The 22,482-nt window shown below is 33.2% G+C and overlaps 2 protein-coding genes across 6 annotated transcripts in view; both read left to right on the top strand.

Annotated features, from left to right (window-relative positions):
- Window positions 1–22,482, top strand: part of LOC129754264 (protein FAM133-like) — a 264,628-nt gene that overhangs the window by 203,039 nt on the left and 39,107 nt on the right. The window lies entirely within an intron of this gene.
- On the top strand, window positions 16,305–18,151 carry LOC129754260 (probable cytochrome P450 6d5). Its single transcript, XM_055750211.1, has one exon. It carries the CDS (start codon window positions 16,378–16,380, stop codon window positions 17,893–17,895), a length of 1,518 nt encoding a protein of 505 aa, XP_055606186.1. The 5' UTR covers window positions 16,305–16,377; the 3' UTR covers window positions 17,896–18,151.

The following is a 22,482-nucleotide window of genomic DNA, read 5'->3' as shown; positions in this document are numbered from 1 at the left end:
TGTATTTCTTGATATTTTTGTCATTTTTGTTATTTTTGTAATTTTTGTAATTTTTGAAATATTTGTAATTTTTGTAATTTTTGTAATTTTTGTAATTTTTGTAATTTTTGTAATTTTTGTAATTTTTGTAATTTTTGTAATTTTTGTAATTTTTGTAATTTTTGGAATTTTTGAAGCTTTTCTTGTCATCAGTCTTCTTGTCAGTAATTCTTGTCATCTTTGTAATTTTTGTAATTTTTGTATTTTTTAATTTTTGTAATTTTTGTCATTATTTTAATTTATGTAATTTTTGTTATTTTAGTAATTTTAGTAAATTTTGTAATTTTTGTAATTTTTGTCATTTTTGTAATTTTTGTAATTTTTGTAATTTTTGTAATTTTTGTAATTTTTGATATTTTTGTAATTATTGTTATATTTGTAATTATTGTAATTTTTGTAATTTCGGTATTTTTTGTTATTTTGGTAATTTTTGTAATGTTTGTGATATTTGTAATTTTTGTTATTTTTGTCATTTTTGTCATTTTTGTCATTTTTGTCATTTTTGTAATTTTTGTCATTTTTTAAATTTTTGTTATTTTTTAAATTTTTGTAATTTTTGTCATTTTTGTAATTTTTTGTAATTTTTGTAATTTTTGTAATTTTTGTCATTTTTGTTATTTTTGTAGTTTTTGTGGTTTTCGTAATTTATGAAATGTTTTAAATTTTCGTAATTTTTGTAATTTTCGAATTTTTTGTCATTTTTGTAATTTTTGTAATTTTTTTAATTTTTGTAATTTTTGTCATTTTTGTAATTTTTATAATTTTTGTAATTTTTGTAATTTTTGTAATTTTTGAATTTTTTGTCATTTTTGTAATTTTTGTAATTTTTTTAATTTTTGTAATTTTTGTCATTTTTGTAATTTTTGTAATTTTTGTAATTTTTGTAATTTTTGTCATTTTTGTTATTTTTGTAATTTTTATAATTTTTGTATTTTTTGTAATTTTTGAATTTTTTGTCATTTTTAGCATTCTTGACACTTTTGTCATTTTTGTCATTTTTAGCATTTTTGGCATTTTTGTCATTTTTGTCATTTTTGTCATGTTTGTCATTTTTGTCATTTTTGTCATTTTTGTCATTTTTGTCATTTTTGTCATTTTTGTCATTTTTGTCATTTTTGGCATTTTTGTCATTTTTGTCATTTTTGTCATTTTTGTCATTTTTGTCATTTTTGTCATTTTTGTCATTTTTGTCATTTTTGTCATTTTTGTCATTTTTGTCATTTTTGTCATTTTTGTCATTTTTGTCATTTTTGTCATTTTTGTCATTTTTGTAATTTTTGTCATTTTTTAAATTTTTGTTATTTTTTAAATTTTTGTAATTTTTGTCATTTTTGTAATTTTTTGTAATTTTTGTAATTTTTGTAATTTTTGTCATTTTTGTTATTTTTGTAGTTTTTGTGGTTTTCGTAATTTATGAAATGTTTTAAATTTTCGTAATTTTTGTAATTTTCGAATTTTTTGTCATTTTTGTAATTTTTGTAATTTTTTTAATTTTTGTAATTTTTGTCATTTTTGTAATTTTTGTAATTTTTATAATTTTTGTATTTTTTGTAATTTTTGAATTTTTTGTCATTTTTAGCATTCTTGACACTTTTGTCATTTTTGTCATTTTTAGCATTTTTGGCATTTTTGTCATTTTTGTCATTTTTGTCATGTTTGTCATTTTTGTCATTTTTGTCATTTTTGTCATTTTTGTCATTTTTGTCATTTTTGTCATTTTTGTCATTTTTGTCATTTTTGTCATTTTTGTCATTTTTGTCATTTTTGTCATTTTTGTCATTTTTGTCATTTTTGTCATTTTTGTCATTTTTGTCATTTTTGTCATTTTTGTCATTTTTGTCATTTTTGTCATTTTTGTCATTTTTGTCATTTTTGTCATTATTGTCATTTTTGTCATTTTTGTCATTTTTGTCATTTTTGTCATTTTTGTCATTTTTGTCATTTTTGTCATTTTTGTCATTTTTGTCATTTTTGTCATTTTTGTCATTTTTGTCATTTTTGTCATTTTTGTCATTTTTGTCATTTTTGTCATTTTTGTCATTTTTGTCATTTTTGTCATTTTTGTCATTTTTGTCATTTTTGTCATTTTTGTCATTTTTGTCATTTTTGTCATTTTTGTCATTTTTGTCATTTTTGTCATTTTTGTCATTTTTGTCATTTTTGTCATTTTTGTCATTTTTGTCATTTTTGTCATTTTTGTCATTTTTGTCATTTTTGTCATTTTTTGTCATTTTTGTCATTTTTGTCATTTTTGTCATTTTTGTCATTTTTGTCATTTTTGTCATTTTTGTCATTTTTGTTATTTTTGTCATTTTTGTCTTTGTTCTATTTCAAGTTCTAGTTCAATTTCTAGTTCAAGTTCTAGTTCAAGTTCTAGTTCAAGTTCTAGTTCAAGTTCTAATTCAAGTTCTAGTTCAAGTTCTAGTTCAAGTTCTAGTTCAAGTTCTAGTTCAAGTTCTGGTTCAAGTTCTAGTTCAAGTTCTAGTTCAAGTTCTAGTTCAAGTTCTAGTTCAAATTCTAGTTCAAGTTCTAGTTCAAGTTCTAGTTTTTTTTTTTTTTTTTTTTTTTTTTTTTTTTTTTTTTTTTTTTTTTTTTTTTTTAAGAAATATTTTTCACAATGTTCAAGTTCTAGTTCAAGTTCTAGTTCAAGTTCTAGTTCAAGTTCTAGTTCTAGTTCTAGTTCAAGTTCTAGTTCAAGTTCTAGTTCTAGTTCAAGTTGAAGTCCTTCGAATGTTTGTTTCTAGTTCCAATCCAATTATTTTCTGAAAATTATGGTTATTTTAAAAGACTGTAAAAGGGTTGATTTTTTTCCGGCTGATGGACGATTTTCGACCATCTAAAGCCAACAATGACGCTCATAAGTTCCGTTGATTGGATCGCCGGGCTGCTGCCGATAGTGACGGTCGCCATGTGTTAAATTGGGAGGGAATGCTATTTTCGAATTTTTCGGCATCCTTCGGTTAACCGCCATCGAGATTTGTGTTGATGGTTGAGTTTCATCCCTCCCCTGTAATGGTCTTCCACTCTTCGTAAGACGACCCTGAGTAAGGGGGGATGAAATCCGTTCGCTCGACAATAATGGCAGCATATTTGCACGAACGCAAACATTGGCGTTTATGCGAAGGGGGAAACCCTTGATTTTTTTTTCTTGTTACTAGTATGCTGTGGTCTTGATATGGTTGGGTTATGTTATTTAGGGGTTTGTTATTAGGATATAAGTTGGAGGGGACTGGATCCGGAAGAACACAAACACATACGAGCAAATCCGGGGACACAATTTTGTGGACAACACTCGCCACAGCCAATTGATTTGTGAAAAATATTTCTTCCTATTTTGGAGGGAGAATACCCAAGGCAAAGGGTAGGAATTTTTGCTCGTTTGGTAGACCCTAATGTGGAACGTGATTTTCTAACCAAAAACCTTGCCGCCTACATTTTGCGGATTTGTTGGTGCGAAATAATTGAATGGTGCAACAGCGGCTAATTTCCATCCACCCCCCGATCAATATGTAGATATGCCACAACAAGCAGCATCAACGATGGCAAATGGACGAACGAGAGGCGATCGGTTGAAGATAATTGATTATTCCATGGATGGATGGCAAATCAATTTTAATTTTCAATCTGATGGCGGTTGATGTTGCAATTTGTTTGTCCGCCAAGCCAGATTAGTTTTAATTACGAACTGAGGGAATGTGAAGCGTCAAATTGTTATAGAAAATTTGCAAATTTTAATATCGCTTCTTTTTGCTTTTTCGTTACAGGTTTGTTCCACATCTTAAATCGAACTGATAAGGGCAAGTATCGAAAGATCCGTATGAATTGTACTTAAAACTGTAGTTTGTTCAAAAAATGCTCAAATTTTCTGAAGTTTTTCTTTCAATATTTACCAATGCCAATTAAGTAATAGAAGCACAATTATTTCATCTGCGGCTGTCTTCCTCTGCACGTATCGAAATCAGATGAGAAAAATAGAACGTTTTCCCATCAACGAGTTCAATTAATCGATTATTCAAAGCGCTCTATGAATTATGCAGCAGCCCTCAATCGAGAAGAAGGTTCATTTATTCCAAACGTCCTACGCTGGAGAGTGACCACCAGTGATTCTCAACCCTAAAAGCTTCTCATTTATCTCCAAAAACCCAATCGGGAAATTCGTCAAAACTGACAGCCAGAACGAAAATGTGGGCGAATCAATTTTCGGGACCCCATCCTATGTCGGGGAAAAGCGTCACGTAAAAGATGTATCCGGTAAGGGTTTCTAATCTTTTGCTTTTTTCTTCGATTTTTCTTATTTGGGCAAAACGAGTTGGGATTGAGTTTTTTTCCCCAGCCACTTTTTCAAGCTCTCAAACTTCTTTGTAGGTTCTGTTGAGAAGCTCTTCGGCCGGATTTTTCCGACTCCGATGGCGCTGCTGCCATTATTTACTCGTTTTCACGCTGTTTTGCCATTTTGGCATTGGTCCGCGATTGTCCGAACTTCGAGGAGTTCGATTCCGATTCTTTTTCTAGGGTTACCTGTTGAAAAATTCGATATTTTTTTTAGAATATCTCAAAAATAAAATTTGATTATGAAACATTTTAATGTTATGTATGCTATTCAAGCCAGTTGAAATGACAGCTTGACACCGTAAAATATAACATGTTAAAAGAACAGTTTCTAAAAAAAAAATGAAAGGGTAAAAATTGAGTAAATCGAAATTAAAGTAAGTTAAAAAAATACCATTTAATTTAAAAAAAGTGAGTTTAAAGATTTGTAAAAACAAAGTAGAAAAGTGTGTGCTTGAAATTGTCAAATGAAGCTAATTAGGGTGACCACTTTTAAAAATCAATTGAAGCAAAAAAAAACATGTAATTTGTTAAGATTCAAATTTAGAACCTAGGTTAATCCAGCTGGAAACCCTATCGCTTCCGGCTCATCGAACTTTTCCCTCCGATCCACCAAAAACATTCACCCAAACAAACCGAAAACAATTCCGAGTGAATGATTTCCATCTATGTATGGCATTCTTATTTTCATTTTTTTCTTTTGCAAGAGTTGTTGCTTTTTTGGCATCAATTGCTGCTGCTCCCCCAGCATAAATCCAGGCGCCGAAAAAATACCGTCAAACGGGGCATCATGCAACAGCGGGGTTAGTTGCAACATTTATGTCACACCACACTGATACAATTTTTAATTTAATGTAATGTGATAAAGTTATCTTTTAATGAAAACAAAATGACGATGACATAATTTCTTGCATCCTAAGATAGTTTTTTTAAGTTTTTGATTTTCATACAAAATTTGAAAAATCGAACAATAAATGTACATTTTTTAACATTTTTCGATGCCGTAAAATGTTAAAAATTTCTTCCATCAACATATTATTTTTTATAATTTCGGCTTTTAAAATTTCTAGTAGTGTTGTTTTACCCCTAAATGTATGCAGCACCCATATTTTCAGAAAAAATGTGAAAAAAGTTTTCACAAAATAAAAAAAATCACTGCATGTGGTGTTTTATACGTAATGATCTTTAAGTCATCGATAATTTATCAAAAACTATACATTTTCATACGTTTTCATAAGATTTTTCATCAAAAACAAAGTTCGTTGCAAGTTACCCCAGTTTCTGAGGAGGATGAAAATAGCATGTTTTTAGAAAATTAAAAATAACTGAAGTAACCAATAATTTTTCTGACTACGCCAATTTTATGTCCCATCGAACTTGAAACTTTTGATGCATAAGGGGTCTGAAGAACTGTGAACATAAGGTTTTTAGAAGCCATTGAAATTGAAAATTGTTGCATGTTGCCCCAGTTGACGGTACCGAACAAAACAACGGGAATCCCTTTTTCCGTTGTTGTCGTTGTTGCTACTACCCCAGTCGGAATCGATTCCTACGTCTAGAAGGTACCCACTTTGCGTGTAGGACCATAACCTCGAAATTCGAATAAGGAAAAGTTGCTCACACACGAGATTACCATCACGGGCCGTCGTCGTCCTCATTTTCCCCGGGGCAAGTGGTGAATCGTGTTCCGGATGCCAAAAAGATCTATTATATTTTGCCCATTGCAAAAAGCTCTCTCTCGGGCGAATGTTTTCTGTTCGATTCTTCTCTCGCCATTCCGAAAGGCTGCTATTTGTTAAGTCATCTCAAGATTTCGGCCTTGTGTAATAGGAATTTTGATGATGATTGAGATGTGTTACCCTTGCTAAAGGCATTGATTAAATTATTCTTTCTTAACGGATCCATCGGTATCCATCTGTAAAAGGGCCGGTCATCTGAATTTACTCGGGTGAGCTGCTTGGCTGGCCGGTCATAGAAATGATGAGGTAGCATATGTCTTCGCTCGATTGGGCAATCGTAAGAAAAATTGGTGACCTTTCGAGACCAACACACCGAAATCTTCATAAAGTCTGCTTCATTTAATATTGGAACAAATTCTTTTGCTCATTGTGGCGCTCCTAGTGGACGGATTTGGAAATTTTTTTCACCCACGTGTCGGGAAATTCATTACCTTTCACCATATATTTATGTCATAACACCAAACGATAGCATTTTGTAAACAACCGCCATGGAAGCCGAACGGAGAGATCAAATTGTGCACAGTTTTCTTGAAAATCCATTGTTGTCGGCATCGAAGCTAGCTAAACAGCTTAAAATGCCCAGAAATACCGTATGGCGTGTTATCAAGCAGTACAAGGAAACATTGACGACGGCTCGGAAGCCGCATTCGAAGCGTCGGAGTGGAACTGTCGACCGGAAACTGCGTGGGAAAGTCATCAAGGCCGTCAAGAGGAATCCCAATCTTTCAGGCCGCGATGTGGCCAATAAGTTCCAGGCCGCTCACAGTACGGTGCGACGAATTCGTCTCCGGGTAGGAATAAGGTCATTCCGAGCCAGCAAACAGCCAAATCGGACGCTGAAGCAGAACAATGTGGCCAGAATCCGTGCTCGAAAGCTGTAAGACCAAGTGCTGACCAAGTTCGACGGATGTATTCTGATGGACGATGAGACCTACGTGAAGGCGGACTTTGGGCAAATCCCAGGTCAAAAATTTTATTTGGCAACGGCTCGGGGGGATGTACCTGCAAAATTTAAGTTCGTGTTTGCGGATAAATTCACCCGCAAGTACATGATTTGGCAGGGGATATGCAGTTGTGGACAGAAAACCAAAGTCTTTCTCACTGACAAGACAATGACATCAGAAGTCTACAAAAAAGAGTGCCTACAGAAACGGATTCTGCCGTTTATTCGTGCCCACGACCGTCCAGTAATGTTTTGGCCGGACCTCGCAAGCTGCCATTACAGCAAAACGGTTATGGAATGGTACGCAACGAACGGGGTCAGCGTAATACCGAAGGACCTCAACCCAGCAAACTGCCCCCAGTTCTGGCCGATAGAGAAATACTGGGCAATCACGAAGCGGAGGCTTAAGGCAAAGGGAAAACTTGTTAGGAACATGACTCAAATGAAGAACTGGTGGAATCAAATCGCCAAAACGGTGGACGAAAAGGGTGTGCGCCGCCTAATGTGCCGTATTACGGGAAAAGTACGAGAATTTCTTCGAAACAGCAATGAATAATTTTTTAAATTTTTTTTTATGAAACAGTAAAGAAAATGCTACATTTGTATGAAAAACAAATTATGAATTCGTTAATAAATGACTGAACTACACGCAATTGTTTGTGTTCCAATATTAAATGAAGCAGACTTTAATCGAAAAAGACTCTGAGTGCTGTCGAAATACTTGGCGACCGTGACACAAATGGAGAAAAATATACATTCTAGGATAGCAGCGAAAATGATTTCCCCAATTTTCTCTGCAACCGCACCATCCCCCCCCCCCCCTCCTGCAGTTGGTTTTTGAGGGTTAAAAAATCGAATCTTAGAGATACCCTAAGCATTAGAATTCTTTTTTCAGTCCCCGTGCAGATGAACAGTTTAGGTCTATTGCTATCGTGTTGGACAAACAAGATTTTTAAAATCAGTTTGAACGAGATTGAAATGGAGAACGGATGTAAATTGTTTTTTTTTTACTTTTGAAGATGAAGAAAAACGGATAGAAATATAGGAATATACAAAAATATTTTGTTACAAATTATAAAGAACTCGAGGCAGATTCATATTACGGAAAGAAAGAAAAACAAAATGGGGATTTTGTGCAGGTGAACAAGTGTAACGCTGATATTTTTGGAAGCTTGGTTAGAAAATGTCGGTAATCTATTCATGACTTATTGCTAAACTATGATAAAAGGCTACAAAAATATTTAGAAAAAACTGTTTCCTAGAATGGTATTTTTTTTATATAAGAAATCTTGATATTTCTTACCAATTGGCAACAGGTTGAAATCCCAAAAAAATCTAACGGTCCTTGTGAAATGGACCAATTTACAGCGCAATTTGAAAATACAAACCCTCTGAGAGGGGCAGTACCCGAATGGAAGTACCAATCCCCTGAGAGGGGCAATACTTGGATGGAAGTACAAACTCCTTGAAGGGGGCAGTACCCGAATGGAAGTACCAATCCCCTGAGAGGGGCAATACTTGGATGGAAGTACAAACTCCTGAGAGGGGCAGTACTCAAATGAAATTACAAATCCCTTGAGAGGGGCAGTATTTGAATGGGTGCAACGGATGGATTCTAAGCGCTAACAGGTGATCCTCCGCGTTGATTGAACCCTGGAAAGCTCTAAGTAATTGATCCTTGCGAGGAATTCTATTTTGCTTTATGAAGCAATTTAAAGTGAAAGTGGAAGTGGATAATAAACTGCGCAGACTCCCTGGGAGGAAGAGGAAAAAGACTACTTGGTATTTACTGCGAGTATATGAAGCTCTGAAAAGCTGGAAATTACAATTCACTATCCCTGTGTAGATAGTGATCTATGTTGTATGTATGTTGGTTATCCACCATGGGTGCACGGATTCACCGCAGTTTCTGCCTAAGTATGTGCTCACATGCATTCTTAGATTATTAGGTGTGACAAATCTCCAATGCAACGCGTACACCATACCCGGACCCCATGGCTTCGTATGAACTGTTATGGATGAATGTACTGTGTTGATGTAGGTTTATTTTGGAAGAACGAGTCAAACAGGTGGGCTAGTTTACTTACAGGTATTCCGGCATCCGTGTATATACCTGGCCAGCTGGCAACTGATTGAACATTCTTATTATATAGTCAGTTATAAGAGGAAACACATCTTACCTGTCGGCAACTTATGGGAATCGAACCCAAAAGTTTTTATGCCGATACCGGGAATCGAACCCAGTACGCCTGGCATACCAACACCAGACTCGCGCCAGCCTATCCACTAGACCACATCGGCGCTTTTAGTCCCTGTGTAGATAGTGATCTAACTAAATTCCCTGGGAGGATGACAATATAAAAAATCTTTGGGAAGATTGATTCATATAGGTATGTCGGTTGCGTTAAATTTTTACAGCTCCCGTAACTTTTTTTTGTTTTTTTAACTGCCAGAAGAAAAGCAATCAAAATTTGAAATGAATATTTGTGTTGAAAAACAACATTTTTCATTCAAAAATCACCAGAGATGTACAGAAAAGTTTCAAAAAATATAACTTTGAATTAGAAATATTTCTTGATTCTTGCAGTACAATTCATCTTAACAATATTCTTAACAGAAACCTAGAAACCTAGAAAAAATATATAATTTTATATTTTTTTCAATTATTTTTTTTTATTCTAGCGTTTTTGACTGCTTATTCGAAAGCTGTGTAACCGTAGGATGAGATTAAAAAATCTTTAAAAACTGCTTTGCATAGTCAGGGAGTTTATTGATTTATATAACCTTTTGCAAAAATATTTAATGAAATTATAAAAAGCTCTAGCAAGCGAAGTATGCCATTTTTAAATTCAGATTTTTTATTTTGATATGGTAGGTAATAACTTTTTTCATTAAATACTTAGCTCCTTGACATGTTAGAAAAAAATTATGCTTAAGAATATTTAAAACCAAAAATCAAACACCAACTTCATTTTAAGCTTATTTGAATTTTCTGGATGATTTAATGTGAAAAAAGGTCTTCTTCCATACAAATTTTCATACAAGATTGAAACGCGTTGCGATAACTCAGGAATCAACCAAATAATCTCAAATTTTATACTGATGCTTAGTGATCCAAAAGACATCGAAAAAACATGTGGGAGCAAAAAGTCATTTTTTGAAGTGGTCTTATGTCTACACAGGGACGTAGGAAGAACCACCTCATGGAGGGGGAGGGGGGATTTTGGAAATGTATTTTGTCTATGATAATTTTTATTGAAAAAACGCCCTAAAACCTATAAAATGGTTAGCTGCATTTGTATAATGAAGCCGTTAGTACCTAAATGGGAAACTTACATTCATTCAAGAGTCGAATTTCAAACTAAGATTTGAAATTAGGATCGTGTTTGCTAGAATCCGATCTAAACGGCAATATTTAAATCTCTTACTTTTACTTTTAAAAATTTAGTTTATTTTCATCCATGGTTGAAATCTTTAAATTTGCTTAAGATTTAGCTCATCGGATATCAGCATTGAATAATTTTTTTTTAACCAATAGAATTAAAAAAAAATCTATGCTGAAATCAAATAAACAAAATCCATTAAATTTTTGATTCAATTTTTAAAATTCATCATTGAAAAATAAAACAAATTGTTAAAAGTAAAAGTTAAGGATTAAAATTTTGCGGTTCAAATCTGATTCTTGCAAACTCTGCAACAGCAAAATTGCAATATTAATAATTGAGAACAATACACCAAAAATATAAAATTCCCTATAGATTTTTCACGTTAAAATTACATGTTAAATTATCAATAAATATTTTTATTGAAAATCAATGTCATAATTAAAATCCTGTAGTTATTCGTTTTTAAAATAAGGATTAGGTTTTTTCCATTAAATACTCATTTTCGGCTGAATCGTGTATACAAATTGACTAAGATTAGGAATTTTAAATTGAACATTAATTCTGAATCTAAAATTTAAATCTTTATACTAAGCTGTTTCCTAATTCCAATACGGTTTTTAAAATGTACCTTCGAATAAAAAAACGATTTCTGAATCAAAATTATTCCGTCCCAGAGAATAGAAACTGGAAATGAGTTTAGTATATTGCATTTTAATAATCATGATGTCTGGAATCTTAAAAAAAACCAAATAAATATTTCCATCATGGAAATTAGGGAGTAACATTAAAATTTCAGACTAAGAATCCGAAAAATAGAAAAAAAAACATAAGGAATCAGTTTAAAAACCAAGGAGATACAGTGTTAAGAGTTCAAAAGTAAAATTCAAAATCTGAAATCGGACTTCATTCTTATTTATTTTATTTTCGGAGTATTTCGTCTCACGAAATCTTGACGAACATAACTCCAAAAACTCACTCGCTCCATGGCGACAGTTCTCCAATTTCTCGGACATCCCACATTCGCCAAATCACGCTCCACTTGATCTATCCACCTCGAGACCCCATACACCCAACCTTCAGTGTCTCATATAAAAGTCATAAATTCAAATCAAGATTTGAAAAACAAATGAAATTCAAAGTAAAAATTGCGAATCAAAGTTGCAATCAGAGCCAAAGCACTAATTGAAATTTATTTAATTAAAATCCAAATGTCAATTTTAATTCCGTATCTTTAAAACACAAAAAAAAATCGTTATCATACAATGTGGTGAAAATAAAAAATGTAATGCAGATTACAATTTAAAGCCCAGAATCATAAAACTGATAAGAATTAAAACCCAGAATCATTCATCGTTAGAGAATCCCTCAATGAAATTCACAAATCAACTATGAGAGTGTTTTATACGATTGAATAATTTGAAAACGATCAACTAGGAAATGATATGCTTCATTCAGAATATTTGATTAAGTTTATATATTTTATAACTAATCATTTATTTTTCTTTCGGAGGATTTGATTAAGTTGATAGAAGATAATTTTATAATAAAAGGACATGCATCAGAATCAATAGTATGAAACTTTAGCTGGAAACGTTTCATTTTGAATATAAAATCTTAAATTGAAATTTGAGTGGAAATTCAATAGAGGTACTCAGTATTATTGGTTTGTTCAATTAAAGCAACTTCAAACAAAAGCTGTTCGATTTTTAAAAAAGAATCTTTGGAAAAGGGTGTAGATTGTATAAACCAACGCAAACTTAGAAACGATAGAAAAGCTTTTTTCACTTTTTTCATAATTTTTTTAAATTTCAGTAATACCCGGCATTTACCAAAAGATTTCTTAGATTAAATTTTGGAATGTTGAATGTAAAGACTTTTAGTTAATTGAAATTTACATGAATATATTTATTAATCACAAATTCCTCACAAATAATGGTTGATTTTAAAGTCAATGCGTCATATACCTTGTAATTGTGCTAGATGTTTGTACATAATGAAAATGGGAAACGATTTTTTTATTCTTCCTATTCTGCACTGCAAATCTTGTCAAAAACTGATAACTACCAACTATATTTTTTTTTATTCGACGAATTTGAGATACAGTTATTCAAGCCACCTTAAAAACCGCAACATTTATTCTAATGTGAAGAAAATATTTCAAATTCAAATCAAAATGGTGTATTTTAGCTGAAAACTCCTAAAACATATTCTTAATTCAATAAACACGAAAAAGTATTACTTATTGTGTTCATCCCAGATTCCCGGATTCATTCGGACATACCCTAGTTGAAAAAGTAAAGTGGACATATAAAGCGAATAATTGTCAAATAGAAAGCTATATTTTCCAAAATTGAGTTTTGAAAGTTTTTTGAAGAACGTTTTGAACGCTGATGACGTGCTTGGTTAAAAATAAAATTACCATTTGAGGTGTTTTTCGTCACTTTTCTATGGATTTTTTTTGAAAATCACTCGATTCTGCTTAGATTTGTCCGAATTTTTGTTATAAAAAATCGATATCAAATGCCCACATTTTGCCATGTTTTGGAAAAAAAATGTGCTGATTTGCTCAGCCAACAAAAATGCGGAAAGAACTCTGAAATTCTTACTCAAGGGGCCCCCTTTACTTCTATTACAGTGAAACTAGAGGAAATAAGGGCATAATGGCCACCTGAAGGAAGACGCTTATTTAACCATAGAAAACAGCTATAACATGTCACTTACATCATTGTTTCGTGTTGAGACACTCAAAAAGTCTATTTCCTAACTGGCTGATACATGAAAAAGTAGATAAAATCGTTTAAAAATGCATTTTAAATTTTTTTGCCGAAAGCTGAAAATAAGTCACTGTATAGGCAACATTATCATTCAGCTGACTATATCGAGTTGAATTCGCTGCTAGATGCTACGGCAGAAAACGCTCATCGTGCCCCGAACAATTGTGCTCTGTTCGCCCCGAGTCAACAAATAAAAATAAAAATGCGTTTTAAATCGATTTTAGTGAAAAATCCAAAAATTAATGATGCGTACATTTTAGATCAAGATGATTGAAAAATCATAAAAGCCTATTTCCTGGTGCTTGAAAATTATAATATTTTCGTCACCTGAGAACCTAGATGTTTTTGTTTTAATATTTCTGTAAAGATGATAAGGAGATTTCTTTTTTGACGAAAAGTTATTACTATAGGAAGTACGAAACTATTCCTCATGAAAATTTATTCAAGAAAATGCGTACTTTTGTAGATAAGAGAAGTGCTTACTATGCCCCGAGTGCTCGTTATACTCTTATCTCCCCTATTCGAGAAATAATTTCAAAGGGGGCCCTTATCTGTTATATTTTAATTGAGATTTTTTTTAAATTTTATTTGAGACTTTTTAAACACTTAGTGTTCATTCGAGTCTTAACTTATAAAATACTTTAAATTAGTTACATAAAGCCTTAATAATTGCGATTTTCTAGTTTCATCTATTCCTATATAAATGTATATAAATGTATATAAAACTTTAAGCAGTGTGATGAAAGTAATATTTTATTTTGTTCTCCCTCGGGGGACCCCCCTGAGCTGGGGGCACGGGACAATTACCCCCATTGCCTCCCCTCTTAATCCGGGCTTAGTTATGTTTGAATTCTTCATCAGAGTTAAGTTAGGGAACTCCGAATCTTAAAAAATTATAAAAACTCAAGATAGTTTATAATTTTCTTGTTTTATATTTGGAAAATAATTATCTAAATATTTAAAATGCATATAAGTTTCTAAAGTCATGAATCAAATTTGGAATGAAACCAAAAATCAAATTTAAACCAAAATTTCAAAGAGCTCAAAATAATGGTTCGAAGTGTAAAAAAAGAATCATAAACTGAATAGAGAATACGAAATATGAAAATAGAAGTACAGCAATGATTTCGGTAAAAAGGAACAAAAACCTCCAGAATGAGTTTCATCTAATGCAAAATAAAAACTTTAAAAGGATGGTGGCTGCTTCAATGTATGATCGTAAAAAAGTGGTTCCATGCTTGGTAACAATATATACACTGCCGGCCAAAAGTTTGGGATCACCCGCTAAAAAACATGCAAATTTTGATCGTTCATATTTCAGCCGTCTTAGGACATATTGCAAATCTTCTGATCTCATTTGAAAGATAATGAGCAATAGCTATTTCGGAGGTATTTTTCCCAGCAATAATGTTTTAGTTTTGCACCTAAAACTTACCCTAAAGTTAGAACATTTTCAAAAAATCGCACTTAATATACAAAGCCGATCATCTCACGATAGGGTGAACCAAATTTCAAAATTTGAGTTGCATTAGAATCCGTACTCTATACTTCTCAAAACACAATCAACAAAATTTGTGCAAAAATTTAAGAATGTACTTTCAATTAATAAAATAGACACTGAACATGATGATCGGCTTTAGCGCGATATTTTGAAAATGTTCGAACTTTAGGTGAAGTTTTAGGTGCAAAACTAAAACATTATTGCTGGGAAAAATACCTCCAAAATAGCTATTGCTCATTATCTTTCAAATGAGATCAGAAGATTTGCAATATGTCCTAAGACGGCTGAGATAGGAACGATTAAAATTTGCATTTTTTTTTAGCGGGTGATCCCAAACATTTGGTCGGCAGTGTAAGTCGAAATAGTAAACTATAATCGGAATCTCACTCCCAAGACTTAAATTAGATTTGTTTTATATTCGACAAAGAATTCAAGAGCTTATTTCGGAACAATGATCGACATCGATTAAGAAAGTATTTTAGAATTTTTGTATGCGTTGTTAGAGAGCTGTTGTTGAGATTGATTAAACTTAGAGAATTTAATAAATACCGTAGGCAGCTCTAAGCCCCTAAAGACAATTAGACCTTTACTCGGTTTTTTCATCTATTACTTTTTGAATAAAAATAATAAAAAACAATGGATGGGAGTTCGATTTTTGTAAACTGTTTTAGTGTGTAAAATTTACCGGTTCCAAAATATCGGATGAAATAGGTTTTATAAAAGAAATAAGCAAAGTTGAGTAAAAATACAATTAGCGTTATTCCAGTATCCGACTGGAAAAATAAAATTTAGTGAATCGAATCAAAAAGTCTCCCAGGTTGTGAAAAGACTAAACCTTTCTTTTGCATACATGCATTTTCTACGATTTCGTCAAGGAGAGTTTTTAAGTAAGTTTTTAAATCCATAATAGAGTGATACAACCTAATTTTCATACTCTAATAAAATCGATCAAAATTGTTTTTCGATGTGAACAACAACTCCGTAATATAGAGTGTGTGCTACTAGTATGTACATATACCACCACTGGATACGACATTTACCATTGGCATTAGTTAATTTTTCATAATATTGCATAATACATCGACCGGAATTAGTTGTTTTTCCTCCAAGTGATCAATGATAGAACTAAAAAAATTTCGCTATGTTGAAAACGATTAAACGCTGAGCCCAATTCACTCGACTTTCCCCTATCCCCTATCTTCGCTGTTTTGTTCTACCATATTTAGCTCTTATCTTCATTCTGGAGGCAGTGCAGTGAATGAAGCGCGCTTATCAATTATCTCGGTTAACAACCCATGGCACAATATAAAAATTGGTCAAATTCCTAATTTAGATGCAAATAACCGTCCATTAATAACAAACTTCAATTTTTTTTTCTTAAATTTTTTTTTGTTTTGGTAACAAAAACTCCATTCTTTCATCAATCATTCAGAGTTTTCAGAAGTTCCAAATTCTCTCGTTTGTTGTAGGTAAAAAACTTTGTTGGTTGAACCAAACTGATCTGACGCAATCCACTGACGCTTATCATCAAATTTAATTTCGCTCGTGCCATTTTTTTTTGGTAGGTAGTTCATACGTTTTCATTATCTCAGTCTACACCGCGAACGTTTTTCGCGCTCGAATCAGTTGTTAAATTTCGGGTGTCGAAGCAAGACATCTTCTCAGCATGACTTTGTTGTGGACCATAGGTCTGGCGTTCGCCATTTACTGTCTGCTGACCTACGTATTCAGCTACTGGGAACGCCGTGGAGTGACTCAGCTGACCCCTTCCTGGTTGTTTGGGAATGTTAAAAATGTTTTCTTTCTGAAAGCATCTATCGGAGAGATATACTGCAAGCTGTACGAAGAATCTACCAAACTACCGTTTGTCGGAGTGTACGTAGCTTTTCGACCGTTTTTGCTAGTGAATGATCCTGCGCTCATGAAAAATGTGTTGATACGTGATTTTCACCACTTTACTGATCGTGGATTGAGGGTGGATGAACGGAATGATCCGATTAGTGGGAATTTGTTCATGGTGCCAAACCCGAAGTGGAGGAATCTACGGGTTAATCTGACCCCAGCGTTCACTTCCGGTAAACTGAAAGCTATGTTTCCGATTATTCTCGACATTGGAGATAGGCTGTTGGATCACATCGATCAACATTCGACCGAGGAAATAGATGCGCGAGATTTGTTGGCACGATTTACAACTGATATCATTGCTTCCGTTGGGTTTGGAGTGGAAATCGATTCGATCAACAATACGACCTTTTTCCGGCAGATTGGAGTGAAGATCTTCGAACCGACCTTTCGAGGTGGGTTGCGATGGCTTGGGATGATTCTATTGCCAGTTATGAACAGCGTTTTGGGATTGAAAGTAGTCGATCAGGATGTTGAAGACTTCCTCATCGATTTGGTACGCAAGACGATCGAGTATCGTGAGTCGAGTGGGGTAGTTCGCAAGGATATCATGCAATTGATGCTGCAGCTGCGAAATTCGGGATCCGTATCGGCAGAAGATCAGTGGGATATCCAGGTTTCGAAGGCAGCTAAGCAGCTATCGATAGAAGAGCTAGCAGCCCAAGCTTTCGTGTTCTTCGTCGCTGGGTATGATACTTCTTCCACCACAATGTCGTACTGTCTGTTCGAGCTGGCTCGGAACCCTGAAATGCAGAAAAAAGTTCAAAGAGAAATCAAACAGTGCACAGTTCCCTGCCTAGGAAAACTGACTTACGAAAATCTCCATGAGATTAAATATTTAGAGTGTTGTATTCTGGAAACTCTTCGGAAATATCCTGCGTTACCCTATCTAAACCGGGAATGTACTAAGGATTACCAAATTCCTGGAACCCAGGTTGAAATCACCAAAGGCACCCCATTAGTTCTACCGATTCTGGGAGTCCATCGGGATCCAAAATATTTTCCGGAACCGCTTCGATTCGATCCGGATCGCTTTGCATCGTACGACAAAAACGACAGCACCAAACCGTTCTTTCCGTTCGGAGCAGGTCCCCGGAACTGCATCGGGATGCGGCTGGGAATGATTCAAACCAAACTCGGACTGGCCATGTGCTTGCAAAATTACACAGTTTCCTTAGCCCGTCCGGAGCAGCGTCAAGGGGAGCTTCCGATCAGTGCCACCACACCTCTGATGGCACCAAAAGATGGAATCTACGTGCGGGTTCAGCGGCATCATCAGTGAATAATAAAAGTGCTTCAAGTTAAACGCCTAAAGTTAGACTAGCAACGACATCGTGAGATCTCAGGATCTGTTAAATTTGAAACAAAAACAAACGTATCATAAAGAGTGTTTTCGTAAATATTGTTAATCATTTTGATTGTCAGCCGAACATAATTCTACTCTGTACTTAGTCATCTTAAGTCCCATTGCGCTTTTCATAGACTCCTTTATTCCACAGATGTATATAAAGCTTAAGCACATTTCGATAGAAAGTTTCAAACAAGCACTCCATCTTCATTAAATAGGAAAGCTCCAAATGTACCGTAAAGACACACCGAATAATATATGTATCTACACGGGAAGCAACCTCCGTCGTTTGGTATGGTGTGGTTGGATTATGTTGGCCAGATATTTTGCTATTTACACAAAAACAGAAAACGGCTGCATTCTGCACGGAACAGAAGCATTTCTCTTCTATGAAAGATAGTTTTTTTCCCTTCGCGTTTGCAATGGCTGTTTGCCACTTGGTTTTTGTGCCGGGGATTAACCAGCAGTGTTGTGTTATTCCGGAAGCTGCCTATTCTTTCCTAAGCATAGGAACATAAGACTATTATTATTCGGGGTAATGCGGGGTGAAAGACAGTATCCAATTTAGAATATTTCTTAATTCAAGTTAACGTACAAAAAAACAGGCTAGATGACATGTTCCCGGAGCATCATTGTAACTAATCTTTTATATTGAATTTTGGAGAATCAGATCTGTACTTAATTTAAAAATAGATGTAAAGCGTATCTAAAATGAATTTTGAAGAAAAAAAAAATTATCAGTAACTAGAGATAATTTCATGCAAATTAAGTTCCGCTTTTCGGAGCTGAGGCAGTTTAGACATAAATCGTTTTCTCAAAACAAATTATCTCGAATGAGCTCTTGCCAAAGACTCCATGAGTTTATGACGTACTTTTAATGTGCTCTTTGGAAACTGTTTTATCATAATTTCGATTTCTTTTTTCAATTTTAAAACGGCCTAAATTTTTGGAATTTTATTTATTGCACAATTTTTCAAATAGTTGAAATTGACTTTACTGACAAAATTAGCAAATTAGCCAAAATTGACAAATTACTTCAAATTGCAAATATTGATAAATTTGTCAAAATTTAAAAAAAAATCATTTCCCAAAAAAAATATTTTTAATGTTGCCAATTCTAGGGATCATCCGAAGTTTCATCATTCTGTGAATTATGAATTTCTTCAAAAGCTTGATAAGTATACAGGTTTCATAAATTTTCACCAAATGATCTAAATTCTCTAAATTTTTACAATACTTCAAATTTTTAAAAAAAAGTTTAAATTCTGTATTATTAATAAATGTTAATCATTTTTTAGTTTTACAGTCCTGAGGTTTCAAATATTTTAAATTGAGATCTTCTAAAATTCTTAAAACAAAAAGTGATTAAAAATTGATGAAAATTTTCGACCTCGTATGCTTCCTTAAATTTTTAAAATTTTAATAATACTTTTTTAAAAATATTTCTTCCTTAATTTTTTATTAAGGCATATAATAAAATCGAATCAACCAAACAAGGGAGGTCGTACAAGCGAAAGAAGCTAATTTTAATATCTATAGAACTGATAATGCGAATTTGACATGCGAAGGTATTTGGGTAGAGAAAATATTTCAATGGTAAATTAGACCCCTCCCCCGTTTCTGTGTCTAAATAGAAAAGGAGGAGGGGGCTCCCATACAATTTTTTGTTCAATTAGGAAACTAAGCAGCAAGCAAATGGAACCAAATTTGACATGGGTGGTTATTTGATTACGAAATATGTTTTGCTGATTATTTTGGTCTCCTCGCCCTTTCAATGGAAGGGTACAAAGAGGGAAGAGGGTCTCCAAATTTAACACAGGCAGGTATTTAGATACGAGAAATGTTTCTACGATGTTTATAGAACCCATCTCTTCTTCCACTTGGGAGATGAGAAGGAAGGAAGGGGTCTCCCATACAATTTTTGAATAAATCGAGAACTAATCAAACAAATGAAACCAAATTTGGCATGGGAGTATATTTGAGTACAAGAAATGTATATTTTTCAGGTTTGTGACCCCACCTCTCTCCAACGGGTGAAAGGGAATTGGGAGGAAAGACTGCCATACTATATTTTTGGATCGTCGAGAACTTATTATTAATTCAAATTCAACTGCAGAGTATTTCAGTACAAATGTTTTCTACGATTATTTAAGGCTTTTACTTGAGTGGAAGGAATGAAGGAGGGGGGGGGGGGGGGGGGAATTTCGTGGCCCCACGCCATATAGGAAGAGACAAATTGAAAACAAAACATTGTCTTTTTTCCTCCAATGTGCGGAAGGTCCACGAAATTTGTTTACATCTGCTCGATTATTAATTAGAGTGTCCTACCCGGAAATTCTTGGGAATAAAAAAAATTGGGAATTCCCAAATCCCGGGAAACGCTAAAAATCCCGGGAATTCCCGGAGCCAATAAAAAGTGCTAAATTACTAAAAGTTTACACGATCCAATTCAGAAAAATGGATCAGATTGAGCCAGCAAAATGAACCAAACTTCTATCGATAGTGAAAAATCTTTCTCAACTTAGATATTGTTTTTTGACAAGATTATTTTTCTCTTTCTCGATTATTTCGAATTTTTTCATCATGAATCAATTATGTTTGTCGGTTGAAGTACTTAGTTTTTGAGTCTTGGGTTTTATATATGCTAATTGAATTTTTGAGGCTTTAAAAGAGGTTGAAATGTTTTGCAACTTCTATCTACAAATTTTAAAATACCGTGTAGATAAAGTTTCGTAAGTAGTAGTGTTGAGTGTTAAAACCTTCATTTTCATTTTTTCCCAGTATCCCAGAGACTTCCCGGGAGAAGGATTGTCAGATTTTCCGATTCCCGGAAACGCTAAAATGGCCGGGAAATTGACACTCTATTAGTAATCAAGTTATGCAAAAAAAAATGAGAGCTCCCATACAGTTTTTCTTGCATAACTTGATTACTAATCGAGAAGATGTTAAAAAATTCGTGGTCCCTCCCCACATTGGAAGTAGACAAATAAAAACCAATTATTGATTTCGGATTTGAATCAATAGGTGGTATGAATAAGAAAATAGCAATTGCTCGCTTTACTTAGCTCGAACTTTAGAATGGCAAAATTTGAAAGCATTTGCTCAACTAGATATGAAAAGCCGAGTAGAACATTCATTTCAACCAGTTCCGGATAAAAAATATGCATACCATTCGAAGTATTCGACTCACAAAACTGCTCGAAAACAGCAAAAGCAATTACCAGAGCTTTATTCATATCAGCCAATGATTGAAAAACAAATTTTGAATCAAGTTTAAAAAAAAAGCATAATGTTGATATTTTATATTTTATTAAATTTTCAAAAACGCCAAACATTTGAAAAAAAATTCAGCTTCTTGGAGTTTTTAGCATGATTTTTTGAGTTTACTTTTTAAAATTCATCTCAATTTATTAAAATGAGAACCACTCAATTATTCCTGAAAATTCTCAAAACTGAACAAGGAACTGAGACTTCTCATTTTTTTTTTTAAATTTTCACTATTCTTGGCATTTTTCAAATTCCTCAAATTGGCGTATTTTTCCAATATCAAAACTCCTAAGCTTTTAAATTATTTGGATTGTTTAAGTTACTAAAAGGCTACAAACTAGTAGAACTCTCCGATTTTTCAAACTTTCCTGGTTAGAAAATTGTTATTTTTTTCAACGTTTTGAAGCAATCAAATCCAAAATGCCTAAAAGAATCAAATTTTAAAAGATCCTAAAAACTTGAAAAATAATAACAGTTGTCAAAACTTGGAAAAATTGGTTTACATTTAAATATTGTTTAAGATTTTATAACATTACGGACCAACGATAATGCTCGTATTTTCGCTAGCTACGAATGTGCCACTTTTAAAAGAAATACTCAAATGTTATAAATTTGATGGTTAAACTTCAACTATAGAAACACTCTATATTATCGGTAACGTAAAGGTACTAAATTTGTTAATTTTGATCCAGTAAGTTTTGAGATACAGAATGCCGAGTTTCGGCGTTTCTCGGCTGAGATTTAATGTGTTGAGAAATCTTCCTCATATTCTCAAACCTCTCAACGTTCATCATTTATTGAAGTTCAAAAATAATAAAATAAATTTTGTTTTCGATTTTCCGAATTCTTTTATAGCTCCAATTTCTCATTATTCTTTCTCAACAAATTTTCTTAAAATTACAAAAATTCTTAACATTGCTTTGAACCTTCAAATTTTAAAGATTATGAAATGGATCATTTTTAAAACTAAACAAACAAATTTAATAAAAAATAAAAATCCTTAAAGAAACCAAGGTTCAACTTTTTAAAAAAAATCACGCATCCAAGAGTCATTATAATTTTTGGAAATTTCAGTTTTGATAAACATTTATTTGGGTCACTCCGTGTCAAGTATGCACAGCGAAAAAAAATCTTATCCGATTTTCGCCCAACTTCGCCGATAGAATCACTGAGGTCTTAAATACAAATCTTGAAATTTTGAGAATTACCCGTCCACCCCTCGTTCCTGGACCCTCTTCCCCTTTTTCACGATTT

Source organism: Uranotaenia lowii, chromosome 3 (genome assembly GCF_029784155.1).
Source record: "Uranotaenia lowii strain MFRU-FL chromosome 3, ASM2978415v1, whole genome shotgun sequence".
Taxonomy (NCBI): domain Eukaryota; kingdom Metazoa; phylum Arthropoda; class Insecta; order Diptera; family Culicidae; genus Uranotaenia; species Uranotaenia lowii.
This window is presented reverse-complemented; position numbering and strand designations above follow the sequence as displayed.